Source organism: Dendrobates tinctorius, unplaced genomic scaffold (assembly GCF_039654945.1).
Source record: "Dendrobates tinctorius isolate UK_male_01 unplaced genomic scaffold, ASM3965494v1 ptg000015l, whole genome shotgun sequence".
NCBI lineage: Eukaryota > Metazoa > Chordata > Amphibia > Anura > Dendrobatidae > Dendrobates > Dendrobates tinctorius.
Genome location: NW_027361683.1, coordinates 8,548,545 through 8,562,301, shown reverse-complemented (window position 1 = coordinate 8,562,301; position 13,757 = coordinate 8,548,545). Strand labels below are relative to the sequence as shown.

General features: G+C 46.0%; 1 protein-coding gene across 1 annotated transcript in view; it reads right to left on the bottom strand.

The window, feature by feature from the left end:
- The window catches only part of LOC141074578 (uncharacterized), a 132,016-nt gene that overhangs the window by 88,687 nt on the left and 29,572 nt on the right, over positions 1–13,757 (bottom strand). Inside the window, exon 2 of the mRNA XM_073562052.1 lies at positions 8,395–8,519. Within this exon, the coding sequence (XP_073418153.1) occupies positions 8,395–8,469 (75 nt within the window). The 5' untranslated portion in view covers positions 8,470–8,519. The remainder of the gene's footprint in view (positions 1–8,394; positions 8,520–13,757) is intronic.

The following is a 13,757-nucleotide window of genomic DNA, read 5'->3' as shown; positions in this document are numbered from 1 at the left end:
CAACATAAATACTCCCTGTTCGATATAGTCCATTTACCGAGTGTCCCATGATGATCTCACCAGAGTTCATGCTCTCACTTATGGCACCGCTGCGTGAGAATTCTCATGGCGATGCAGTGATACACTGCGGGAGGATCACCTCCTGCCAGTGTATCACTGGAGGCCGGGTAGAGCAGTCACATCTCCCGCTGTGACTGTTCTACATGTGAGATCATCATGGAAATGGACTACAGCAGAGCGGTAAGTATATGTTGGTTTATTATTTTATGTTTGTTGCAGGAGACGCAGGCGTCAGGGATTAGGTGTTTGGTGAGTATTATTATTATTTATTTATATAGCACCATTGATTCCAAAGAGTATAAAAGTTTTTTTTGTTTTACAATTGAACACAGTCACCAGATGATGGGACTACTGTCCCATCATCGGCTCATACTGTCACCGTTATATGTGACAGCAGACATAGCTGGATGGGAGTAGTAGTCTCATCAGATGATGCCTGACCACACACACAGATACCCGCAGACAAGCACATATTCTCCACACACACACACACACACTCTTCCTCTTTCCTTTCCGCAGCATTTTTGGCACGGAAATCCGCAGCAAATCTGCAAACCTTTTTACACCTGTGGTTTAGCTGAGGATTTGACTGACTGAATGTAAGTCAATGGGTGCAGAAATGCTGCAGATCCGCAAATAGCTGAACAAGCTGAAGAAAGACCCAAAGCAGGTATCTATAGTCTCTAGTAGGTCTGGTGAAGAGAATGTCAAGGCGGTGCCATCTTCCAAGTCTCTGCTATTCACCACAAAGGTGGAAGAACTCCAGTTGGTCCTTGAATCCTCCAGGATCGTAGCTGAACTCAACGAACAGAGAAAGACTTCCCAATGCCAAGTTCCAGGTACTATGAATGCTTTGTCCTATGCTGAGGATGGTTTGATGGAGAGAAGCATCCCAATAGTGAAGATGGCAAGGCATGTGACCTTTTCTTTAGTGGATAGAAAAAGTTGTAGTCCTGAAAAGAAGTCGTAGGAGTCTGTGATAAGGTGTACGCCTCTAACTTCTCTGCAGAGAGTCTTCGCAGGCTTGAAGAGGGGGCCTAAGGGGGTACAGTAGCACTACTGCTGGCACTCCGCCCTGGTTCCCTGCTACTTCCTGATGTGCATGCCTCTTGTTGTTGAGCAACCACCCCCTCCATGGATTGATAGGTCATGAGTGACTGTCTCATCAGTATTTTTGCACCAGTGTTACTGCAATCTTAACTACATGGGTCTGCTGCATCCTGATAGTGCACTTGTCTGGAGGCCTGGGCAGGTAAGCATCACTGCCTTCTTTCTGCTGGTTTTTGAATTTTTAGAGGATTTTCAGTTCTCTTTTAGTTGCTTTGCTGTTTAGTGTTTGGACTCGCAAGCGTGAGAACCCTTGACACGGGTTGCGAGCTTGAATATTTTTGCTAAATTATCGACTGCTACCTCACATATTTGTATTTGTATTTTTATATGTATTTTCTGCACTTTATTTTTCAGAGTGCAGCCAGGCCCATTTGGTCTTGTAAACTGTGGTGTCTATTCACATGGATAGCGCTGGGATATTTGGATAGCGCTGGGCAGCCCGCCTGATCTAATAGTGTGGGCATCACCAGTGGCAGATTATAATGAGGTCAATCTGTGTGGTAGCCCAGGGCCCAGTGGTGAGGGGGGCCCACCAGCCCAAGAAAAATTGCCCCATTATAATCGGCCACCATTGCACCATGGCCCCCCCATGTACCGACTCCTTCCTCCCCCTCCCAGACCCATCGGCCACCGCAGCGCCAGCCCCTCACTGATAAATCCTTGCTCTGTGCACACAGGACCTGTGATGAGGTCACAGGAGGGGAGGAGTCGGGGATTACATGATCAGGGGCTTCAGTGGAGGCCCCTGATCATGTGACACCTGACTCCTTCCCTCCTGTGACCTCATCACAGGTCCTGTGCACACAGCTCTCAATGTATTGTATGTGGGACTGCTGTGCTGGTTGTCGTGGTGCTGGATGAGGGAATTATGTGTGGAGTCAGGAGGGGTTTACAGGGTGGATGTAGCTGCATGTGTGTGCGAGGTGTACAGAGCAGAGCCGAGCGTGTGCGAGACAGTGACTTGTCTGTGGCGTTAACCCCTCTGCTGACATGTTGGGCACAGCCTGTGATGAGGAGCGTCTCTTCCTGTGTATCCGGCCACAGGCTGCACATCGGAGGCTGCTTCTTCTATCTGGGGAAGTTCATGAAGCAGAAGCCTCTGTGTGACTCATGTGAAGTAACTTGTCTGACAGTTCATGGGTCCAGGTTAGCAGGTGATTGCAGACTATTAGCTGGTTTCGATGTTAGGTACAGGTGAGTCAGGACTAGATGTTGGGTGGAAGCCTTCCATTATTTGTAATGCCTCGTGCACAAGCTGAGTATTTGGTGAGTTTTTACCTCAGCATTTATAAGGCCTCGTGCACACGCTGAGTATTTGGTGAGTTTTTACCTCAGTATTTATAAGGCCTCGTGCACACGCTGAGTATTTGGTGAGTTTTTCACTCAGTATTTGTAAGGCCTTATGGACACGCTGAGCATTTGGTGTTTTTTACCTCAGTATTTGTGAGGCCTCGTGCACACGTTGCATATTTGCAGAGTTTTTTTACCTCAGTATTTAACCCCTTCTCGTCCCTTGACGCACCATTTGCATCATGAAAACTAGTGACTTCCTGACCCGTCACATGACCGGGGAGCCCACAGAGTCTGAACAGCCCGGGGCCCTGGCTACCCTTAATCCACCCCTGGGCATCAGTAAAAGGCTGTTAACCTGGATGCTGTGCATTAACATTGTGTGAAAAGCTCCGCATACAAGTCTCTATTGTGCAATAACATACTAAGAAACCACCCCCTCCATGGATTGGTAGGCCATGAGTGGTTGTCTCGTCAGTATTTTTGCACCTGTGTTACCGCCATCTTAACTACATGGGTCTGCTGCATCCTGAGAGTGCATTTGTCTGGAGGCCTGGGCAGGTAAACATCGCTGCCTTCTTTCTGCTGGTTTTTGAACCTTTGGAGGATTTTCAGTCCTCTTTTAGTCGCTTTGCTGTTTAGTTGAAGAAGAGGGGGCCTAAGGGGGGTATAGTAGCACTACTGCTGGAACTCCTCAACTGTGTCCCCTTCTTCCTCCATACAGTGAAGCAGGCTTACCCACTGCCTCGGCCTAGTTCCCTGGCATGTCCTGCTACTTCCTGGTGTGTGTGGGTCTCTTGTTGCTGAGAGGCATTTAGTATAATAAGTACACAGCCAAATGCTGGGAGGCATCTTGCATAAGACTTCCCATCCTTTAAGGAGTCGCTAAGAAATGTGTTTAGTCATTAGGTAGTTCGTGTTCTACCAGTGCAGTGGTGTGGTCCCCTGGTCCTGGTGGGGTCAGTGTCCTGAACCCAAATCACTGGTCACGGTGTGGCCAGGGTCCTGAATCCGAATCCCTGGTCCTAGTGCTGCCAGTGTCCTGAACTCGAAGTCCTTGTCCCGATGCAGCTAATGTCCTGAACCTGAATCCCTGGTCCTGGTGCAGCCAGTTCCCTGAACCCCTTCTGTTGGGCCCAGTGTTGCCAGTACATGAACGTACTCCTCTGGTCCTGGAGTGTCCAGTCCTGAATCCAAATTCCCCTGGTCCTGGTATGGCAAATCCTGTTCCCGAAGTTCCCTGGTCCTGGTGCGGCTACTGACTTTATATTGTCCCCTGGTCCTGGAGTGGCCAGTCCTGAATCCGAAGTCCCCTGTTCCCAATGAAGCCAGTCCTGTTTCCGAAGTTCCCTGGTCCCAGTGTAGCCAATGCCTGACCATTATCCCCCAGTCCATGTGCAGCCAGTCCCTGATCCAGTACCCTAGACCAGTGTGTCTGAACATAGCCCTAATCCCTGTCAGTGATCCTACCCCTACAGCAGCTGCAGTACCGGGTTCTGCCTAGGAGTGGCACCTGATGGCTACCTGCAGCCCAGTCTGTCTCCACCATCAGGAGGTCCAGTGAGCACCTGGTAGCCATCCCTTCCTAGGCAGGCCCAGCCCTGTGCCACAGTTGGTTCACAAATCCACGTGCTCCACCATTGGGCATAACAGGAATTTAATTTTTTAAAAATCATACATGGTGATTTTCTGTTTTTTATTTTTAGATTCTGTCTCTCACATTTAAAGTGTACCTACAATAAAAATTACACACCCCTCCATTCTCTGTCGGTGGGAAAACTTGTAAAATCGGTAGTGTATCAAATACTTATTTTCCACACTGTAGGAATTTGGGCTGAACTTCAAATCTGGTTTCCAGTCACCCCTTTAATTTTCAGACTTGGTATCTTGCAGTTGGGACTCACTGAGTAGAAAGTGTTAGCATATCCAAGCAATATGCCAATATTTTGTTAGAAGCAGACACAAATTTATGCGAACACCAATTGCTAAACCTCACTTCAAGTGCAGTGCAAAATACAGTTGTATTTTGCATTCTGTGTGCATGAAGACCAAACATAAAACAGGTAGTACTTGCAGGTAGTGGAGCTGAAAAATGGACATCTAAAATAATTTTACTGAGGTGCTCCCGTGTCTCACATTACCTGCCCTACATTCTATACAGGCAATACAGGAAGGAATATAAATATATATATATATATATATGTGTGTGTATGTATGTATTGTGAGGCAGTAACCCCTGTTACAGCTAGGGGGCACTGTATGTTTTCCCCAGGATACGCACGGAGGCGTATTGAGGCTATGGGAATGCATTGTGGTCACAGGCATAGCTGGGATTGCAATGGTGAAGCAGTGACCGATGTCACAGGTAGGGGTCGCTGTGCAGTCTCCCCAGGATATGCACAGAGGTGTATGAAGGCCATAGGTGTGCATGGTAGTCACGGGCGTAGCTGTGACTGCAGTGCAGACTGATAATAAAAGTAAGTGTTAGTCTTGGACATGTTAGTGTCCAAGACAGAGGTAGGGAAAACCTGCTCTGAATGTTGAGTTTGAAACAGACTGCAGTTTGATAGTGTTGCAGACTGTTCCATTCCAGACCCAGGTTTTCCATGTGGCTGAAAGCCCCAGGTTTCTGTGATAAAAGCCCTGCAGGAAAGGATTAGAGAGATCTGAGTGAGTGCTTAATGAGTCTCAGGTGTGTCAGGGCCAGAGTGAGGTCTGGTAACCCACTGTGTACACAGAGATGCAAGTCATCCACAGTGACTGGTCTTGGATGTAGACAGTCCTGTGCCCGGAGATGGATGTCCTGTGCCCAAAAGAAGACTGGCGTGTGTAATGATTGCAAAACAGATGGATATGGTGCCCAGCTGCAATCCGGAGGATATCCTGGACTGTGTACGGCTGTGTGAGTAAAGGGACTGTGATGCAATGGTGCAAGACACCCACAGGAACTAGTCAGAGGAGGACTGGCGTGTTTAGTGTCTGTAAAATAAAGGATGCCGTATAATATATATATATATATATATATATATATATATATATGCTACAAATGGTGAAATAGATACTAATTATATGCACTGAAGTTATATGCACTTGTGTGGATTGGACTTTTATGTGTGAAGATAACACATTAGAGACTTTTATGTTTGAATTTTGTGGGTCACTGACTCTTCACTGCATACGGTGCTACCGCTGCCTTACAGTATGTGCAGTATGTGTGTGTATCAAGCCACGCCCACTCCACATAGCCACACTCACTCCACATGCAAAGCCCCGTATAATATATATCTAATATATACACATATATATATATATACATAATATCATATATATATATATATATATATACTGTGTATATATATATATATATATATATATATATAATATCTAATATATTTGATTCATAGGCACATCTTTACCACAACAGGTTACATTGCCTGTGTTGCCCATAGCAACCAATCACTAAGCATCTTTCATTTCACCAGAGCTGTTTAAAAGATGAAAGCTGAGCTGTGATTAGTTTGATTGGTTGCTATGAGCACCAGTCTTCCTTGTAGACAGTTGTGGTAACTGAGGCCTATTATTCTTATCATTTCTATGGTGTTATAGTCTTTCTGTAAAGCTGGAAATAACACAGTTTATTACTGTGCCGACACAGACCAACCTCTGACACAGACTGCAGGGGGAGCAGAGAATCAGGCTTTGTTTGGCAAGAAGCATCTCATTAACTTAAAAATTTAAGCACAGATTAAAAAAAGAAACACTAGATGGATTTCTCCAACCCAAGTATCATTTTAATTGGTGTAACAGCACCAACCTGACAATGCCTGGTTTGCTTTACACTTATTTATACAGCTAAAACTAATGCCACTCTAAATTAGTCCTTCTTTACAATTTCTAACTAAATGGTATTACAGTTCCACAAGGTTGAAATCTACTTTGTCTAAGAGAAAATCTGTATTACGCCTCAATGAGCAAGACTTACAGAAAGAAGACAGAGTGCAAAAACTTACAGACAGGAGTATAGAAATGGAAGAAAGGGAGGCAAGAGCTGCTTCCTCAAGGGCCACTGAAACGTCTCAGCAGAGACTGCGCCTCCACCGTGTACAGATGGGAGGGAACCTGTGAGACATACAGGTACTGTATACAGGGGAAATGACATACAAGTACATACTATGTACAGGTACAGGAGGAGATAACATACAAATATATGCTATATACAAAAGAGATTACATACAGGTATATACTATATACAGGGAGAGATGACATACAGGTATATACTATATACAGGGGAGATGACATACAGGTATATACTATATACAGGAGGAGATGACATACAGGTATATACTATATACAGGAGGAGATGACATACAGGTATATACTATATACAGGAGGAGATGACATACAGGTATATACTATATACAGGAGGAGATGACATACAGGTATATACTATATACAGGAGGAGATGACATACAGGTATATACTATATAGAGGGGAGATGACATACAGGTATATACTATATAGAGGGGAGATGATATACAGGTATATACTATATACAGGAGGAGATGACATACAGGTATATACTATATACAGGAGATGACATACAGGTATATACTATATACAGGAGATGACATACAGGTATATACTATATACAGGGGAGATGACATGCAGGTATATACTATATACAGGGATTACTATGCCTGGGAAACGCTGGGCTCTTCAGCTAGTTAAATAAATAACAAGAACATATGTTCAACAGAATTACACCTAACTGATGAAACTAAAATAAAATAAGATGTTGCAAGAGATATTTCATTTAAAAACAGTGCATTGAAAAAATTTTCATACCCCGTGGACGTTTCCAATTTTTTTCACGTTACAACCACAAGCTTAATTTGGATTTTATGTGATATACCAATACAAAGTAGCAAGTATTTGTGAAGTGTGAAGGAAATTATACATGGTTTTCTAAATGACCCTACACATACTGCCATAGCCACAATGGAATGGTTTTCAAAGCATACTCCTGTGTGTGACTGGCCCAGTCACAGTCCAGATCTAAATCCCATTGAGCACCTGTAGTAACACTTGAAAATTGCTGCTCACAAACGCTTTACATCCAATCTTAAGGCCCTGTCTCACATTGCGAGATCGCTGAAGCGTCACCGATTTTGTGATGCCACAGCTATCTCGCCAGCGATCCCGCTACATGTGACACATAGCGGCGACCAGCCCCCCTGCTGGATATCGCTGATCATGCTCGAATGTCCTGGGCCATTTTTTTATTGTCGTTGGCGATGCAGAACTCAGGGACGCAGGCGGGAGTCGTCAGTAAAGCTGCTGTGTGACAAGTTACCAACGACCACCGAGGTCGTTATACGGATCGCTGGGTGGTTGCTGCGTCATTGAAGAGATCTGCCTGTTTGGCAGCTTACTAGCGACCACTTACCAGGTCATATCATTGTCGGGATCGCTGATGCATCACTATGTGAAACGGGACCCTTACTGATCTAGTTAGTTTACAAAGAAGAATGGGCAAACATTTCAGTCTCTAGATGTGCAAAGAAGATAGAGACATACCCCAAAAGACTTGCAGCAGTAATTGCAGCGAAAGGTATTGATTTAGTGGGGCTGAATACAAATGCATGTCACCATTTTCAGGTTTATATATTTAAAATATTTAGGAAACAACGTGTCATTTCCTTTACACTCCACAAATACTTACTACTTAGTGTTGGTATATCACATAAAATTCCAATAAAATACATTTCAGTTTGTGGTTGTAATGTGCAAAATTTTGGACAAGTTCACGGGGTATAAATACCTTTCCAAGGCACTGTAATTGTAGCCATTGTTGTTTTACATCATGTAGTAATTTTCACTATTATACTATGCTTCTTATAGTAAATTTCAGTAAAACGTAACAATAAAAATTACCCATGCCAAGCTACAGAGGCTGAGGATACTGCAGAACATCTTCTTCAGCCTAAAGAAGAGGTGAATAATGTCCATCTTTAAAGATGCAACGTCTATGGCAGCATCATTCAACCATCATCTTAGTACTGTAAAAGGGAAAAAAGAACAAAGCAAGAGTTGTCTGTGGTAGTGACAATAGCTAACAAGGCAGCATAGGTTATGGCATGTCTATGCTTTATATAACACTAATCATTTCCACCTTAGCACACAACATGTAACACCCACTGCTCTCATATACACAATACACACCGAGCATTATTTTCCCAGATCTTTTCTCACTCCTGTTGTTGCCACGTTTTCCATGAACACCAGATACTTCACGAGCAGCTACAAACAAATCTTTTAATTAAGAGGAAATGGGTTTCTCAACGAGTCTTTTATGTAAGCTGCTTAAAGGGGCAGTGTGAGGCATTGTGCTAAAGCTTTACTATAAGTCTTTTGCTGAAATTCCGAGCAGGTGCATGTGTATTACTGACTTACCAAAACATGACAGATCAAAATCAGAATCATTAGTGAGGACTTGCACAATGCACTAAGCAACTATATTTATCTAAAATTAAGGTCTTACTACTGACATAAGTTGATGGCCCTGTAATAGCCAGCAGAGGGATCGTTTATACACAGTGCTTGGTAAATGAGAAAGCATTGTGTACAGTCAGAAGTAGTAGGCAGACAAACTTCTTAATGAAATTGTTCGCCAATGGCTTTATTTGGAGGGGGGATTCTATACTCACACTAATTGAAACTTCTTAATACGTAGAATTAGCTACCATTTATTTATTTTACTCACTTATATAGCGCCATTAATTCCACAGCACTTTACAGACATTACTGGCACTGGCACCAGTAGACCTCACAATCTAGATTCCCTACCAGTATATCTAGATTATTCATTTCTTTGCGGGTCTAGACTATTTAAATTTACTAAGGCTATATTCGCATTGTGTTTTGCTCCCACTTAATGTATATGCTAGGAAAAGCTCCTTGTACAGTGCATGTTAAATGGTGTCTTTAAAGCAGGGGTGGGGGAATGTCTGACCTTCGGGCATACTCCCGACAGGCCACAATGCTGGGCTGCAAGCCCCATTATTCTGCCTTTAATAAATGCATATAAGTAGATGATGATTCTCAGTCATCCATGATGTGCCCAAAGTCTGGTGCCTGCGCAGTGTAATCGGAGAGCTGCGCAGACGTGCCTCACTGTGCCCTATTGAACAGCCGCTGATGCCACTGCGAACTTGTGAGACCGGGCATTACATGGATGGCGAGGAGATGTCATCCACTTACATGCACTTATAAGAGGTGGCGTTTGAAGGGACAGGGTCATGCTGATCACAATGTAGAGACACCCATCAGACCGGATGGCGCAATTTGCATACAGCACGGGACAAGTATCAGACACTATTTCTGAGGTATGCAGGGGCACGTCGTGAGGATGTAAAGGGGTTGCAAGAACCCCATTCTTATGATCTTAAAGGTCATGGGTAGGGTTTATAAGCCAAAAAACTGGTGACAGGTTTCCTTTAAGCTTGTGTCAGGACATTCTTTGTGGGTGAAGCTAGCATCCTCAGCTTTTCTGTCCCACTCCTGCTTATATAATGAATACAGCAGTCACAGCTTCTCCTATTCGATGTACACAGCATCTTCAGTATGATGTATATACAGTAGTCTCCGTGTGTCAGAGTGTGTATCCCATGTGATGTATATACAGCAGTCTCAGTGTATCAAATATGATGTACAGGGTGGGCCATATTTATGGATACACCAAAATAAAATGGGAATGGTTGGTGATACCAACTTTCTGTTTGTGGCACATTAGTATTTGGGAGGGGGGAACCTTTTCAAGATGGGTGGTGACCATGGCGGACATTTTGTAGTTGTCCATTTTGGATCCAATTTATTTTTTTCCAATGGGAAGAGCATCATGTGACACATAAAACTTATTGAGAATTTCACAAAAAAAAAAAGGTGTGCTTGGTTTTAATGTAACTTTATTCTTTCATGAGTTATTTACTCACTGACAATCCAACACAATGGGCAGCACATTGCATAAGTGGTCATAAACTTGTAAATAACTCATGAAAGAATAAAGTTATGTTAAAATCAAGCACACCATTGTTTTTCTTGTGAAATTCTCAAAAAGTTTGGTGTGTCACATGACCCTCTTCCCATTGAAAGAAATAAAGTTGGATCAAAAATGGCTGACTTCAAAATGGCCACCATGGTCATCACCTATCTTGAAAAGTTCCCCCCTCCCATATACTAATGTGCCACAAACAGGAAATTGATATCACCAATCATTCCAATTTTATTTAGGTTTATCCATATAAATGGCCCACCCTGTAGATTAAACAGTCTCAGTGTCTCCTGTGTGACAGCACTCTTAGGCTTGTTTTACACTTGCCGTGTTTTTTGCGGGCCTTTTTTGTGTGCCGTATTGCCATAATTTTCAGTCTGCCGTAAAAATCTTCTCGGATCGCTGTTTTTCTGGTTTGGAATAGGTTTTGAAAAGTAGTGAGAAAAAAAAGGAAATCGTAAATAAAATTGAAAAAAAAAGCAGGAAATTGTCAATAATGGAAAAATTTTAAAAAAAACACCTCAATGAAATGATACGCCCTTTCTCCAGTGCCATTTTCTTCTGGTCTTCATAGTGTGCAGAGCTCTGTGTCCTTTGTTTGTTGCAAACTTTGGATTTCAGTTTTCTGACCATGTCAAGTTGTTTTGAAGATGATGTGATTCTGTGTTCATTGCTTAATCAGCATTTAGAGCAGCTGCACTTGCACCAAGGAGGCTGTGGGTGCACCCAATTCTGTTGCAGCGTTCGTGGAAGGGTCATTTCAATACGCTGTACAGTGACCTGCTACAGCACCCGGAGCAATTCTTTACATACTGCCGTATGTCCGTGGCAACTTTTGATTTGCTGTTGTCAGAGGTGCGGCCCTGGATAAGATTCAAGGATACCAGAATGAGTCGCTGCATTTCTCCAGAACAGCGGCTTATTGTGACATTGAGGTAGTGACTACCTTTTATAAATAGCTCATTTCGGCTTTTAATGTTTTATAATAGATTACTAATGTCTACCTCCCTCTTTTTTAAAAAATTTCAGATTCCTTGTGTAGGAGGAGGAGTCCCCGCTGTGTAGACGGGCCAGAACCAAGGGGACTGTCACCAAGGTTCCTAGGGGGACTGTTTCCAGGAGACATAATTAGAGGATGGACCAGATAGAGTTCTAGAAGGGATTGGGCAGAGCAAGTATAAAAGGGACTGAGGATGCCAGCAGGGGGCACTCGACCGAGCAGGAGAGAAGGAGCAGGAAGGCTAGAGGGTGCCAGAGAGCCAGAGCGAGAGTCAGAGCCAGAGCTAGAAGAAGAGAGCAGCGATTGGAGGGACTGGAGAGAGACTCACCGCAGACAGGAGAGAGATGGCACCGAGCCGTCCAGCAGAGAGACACCAACCTCCTGACCTCGCTCCTCACGGCCGCCACTGCCTGACTCCAGACTACGGCTGTGGCCTGCCCGCTGCCACCTGTGGCTGCCGCAGCTCCACTCCAGCCCGTGGCTGCGGCCTGTCCACTGCCACCCATGGCCACCTCAGCTCTACTCCAGCCCACGGCTGCAGCCTGCCCGCTGCCGATTGCGGCCGCCAGAGCCCGACTCCAGCCCGCGGCTGTGGCCTGCCCGCTGCCACCCGTGGCTGCCGCAGCTCCACTCCAGCCCGCGGCTGTGGCCTGTCCACTGCCGCCCGTGGCCGCCTCAGCTCTACTCCAGCCCACGGCTGCAGCCTGCCCGCTGCCGCTTGCGGCCGCCAGAGCCCGACTCCAGCCCGCGGCTGTGGCCTGCCCGCTGCCACCCGCGCCCCTGGGGCTCAGCTCTGGCCCACGGCTGCGGCATGTCCACCACCACCTGTGGCCACCGCTGCCCGTCCCCAGCTTGTGGCTGCGGCCTACACCCCCTCGTCCCCGGGCAACGCCATCCCGCCTCCGCCGTGAGGCGCAATGCAGAGGAACTCTTCAGGGGCCTGCTGTGCCCCGCTTCGCTTGGTTGTAGGAACGCCCAAAGTCTCTGCCAGATCCTCATCAGCTGGGCCCAGCAGCTGAAACGCCGAAGCAGTACAGACCACCACTCTGCCGGACGTCAGAGAGGATAAGTGACATGTTGTAGTTAATACCCTGGACCCATAGTCGGCCATACCGTGGTCCAATAGTGAAAGGTCTTGACCGGGTAGTCATGTTCGTGTTAACAGTGTATTCTTGTTTTGATCCCTGCAAGGATAACTGTTGTTAGCTTGTTGGTTACTCAAGACAGCCCCTATAGGTATACATATATATAAAAAGTTACATCTTAAGTTCATCCCATCTCCCGTCTCATCAATGCATCCCGCGTACCTGCGATTACTACATTTGGCGTAGTCGGCAGGATGCAGTCTCCGAGCGAGAGCGGAGATGCCACAGACCAAGGAGGGGCCGTGTACTCGGGGGGGCAACGGTGGTCCTCGGTCCAGTATATCCTTGGGGGCTATGCTGAGCAACCTGCCCTGGTTCTCTGGCACCAATACCATGCTGTGGAGCTGGACGGAACGGATGCGAGGGCTGTTTAGAATGCATCCGATGACCCCCGACTTAGAAGCAGAGGTAGCCCTTATGGCATTGGATGGGGAGGCCTGGAATTCCATAATGTTGAGACCCCCAGGACAGCGCAACACCTTTGTTAGGGTCTTACAGATATTGGAGGAGACTCATGGGGACCCGACGAATGTGGGGGAGCTGAGAACCCGGTTGTTCAGTCGTATGCAAGGGCGAGGGGAGACGGTCACCCAGTACATGAACATCCTTCAAGAATTATACACGGCCATCGAGCGGAAGTACGGCGTAGGTGTGGGACCCATCAACATCACCCTACGCGACCTTTTAGTGACCGGACTCAGAGACCCTCTGACTAAGCAGACATTATAGGACAAGACCGGGTAAACCCACATATGGCTTTCTCCGAGGTGGGGAGTCAGGCATGCGTGCGGGAGCAGGAACAGGGGCTGACAGTCCCCGTGGGGAAGGTCCGGAGCACGGAAGTCTCAGTGTATGCCATTGGAGAGCCCCAATGGGTGGAAGAAATGAAACGGGAGCTGAATAACATCGGTGGTGAACTGGCCGAGGTGAAGAGAAGGGCCGAGGCCACGAGTGAATGCCCTGGTGCAGGCCCGGGGCCCTGGGGTTCTCGCAATCCCAGGGGCTGTTGGCCCCCGCAGCCTCAGGAATGTTATGAATGTGGAGAACCTGGATACTTCGCACTAGAGTGCCCGCCGCGTGGGAGATACCCACCCCGGCGGCC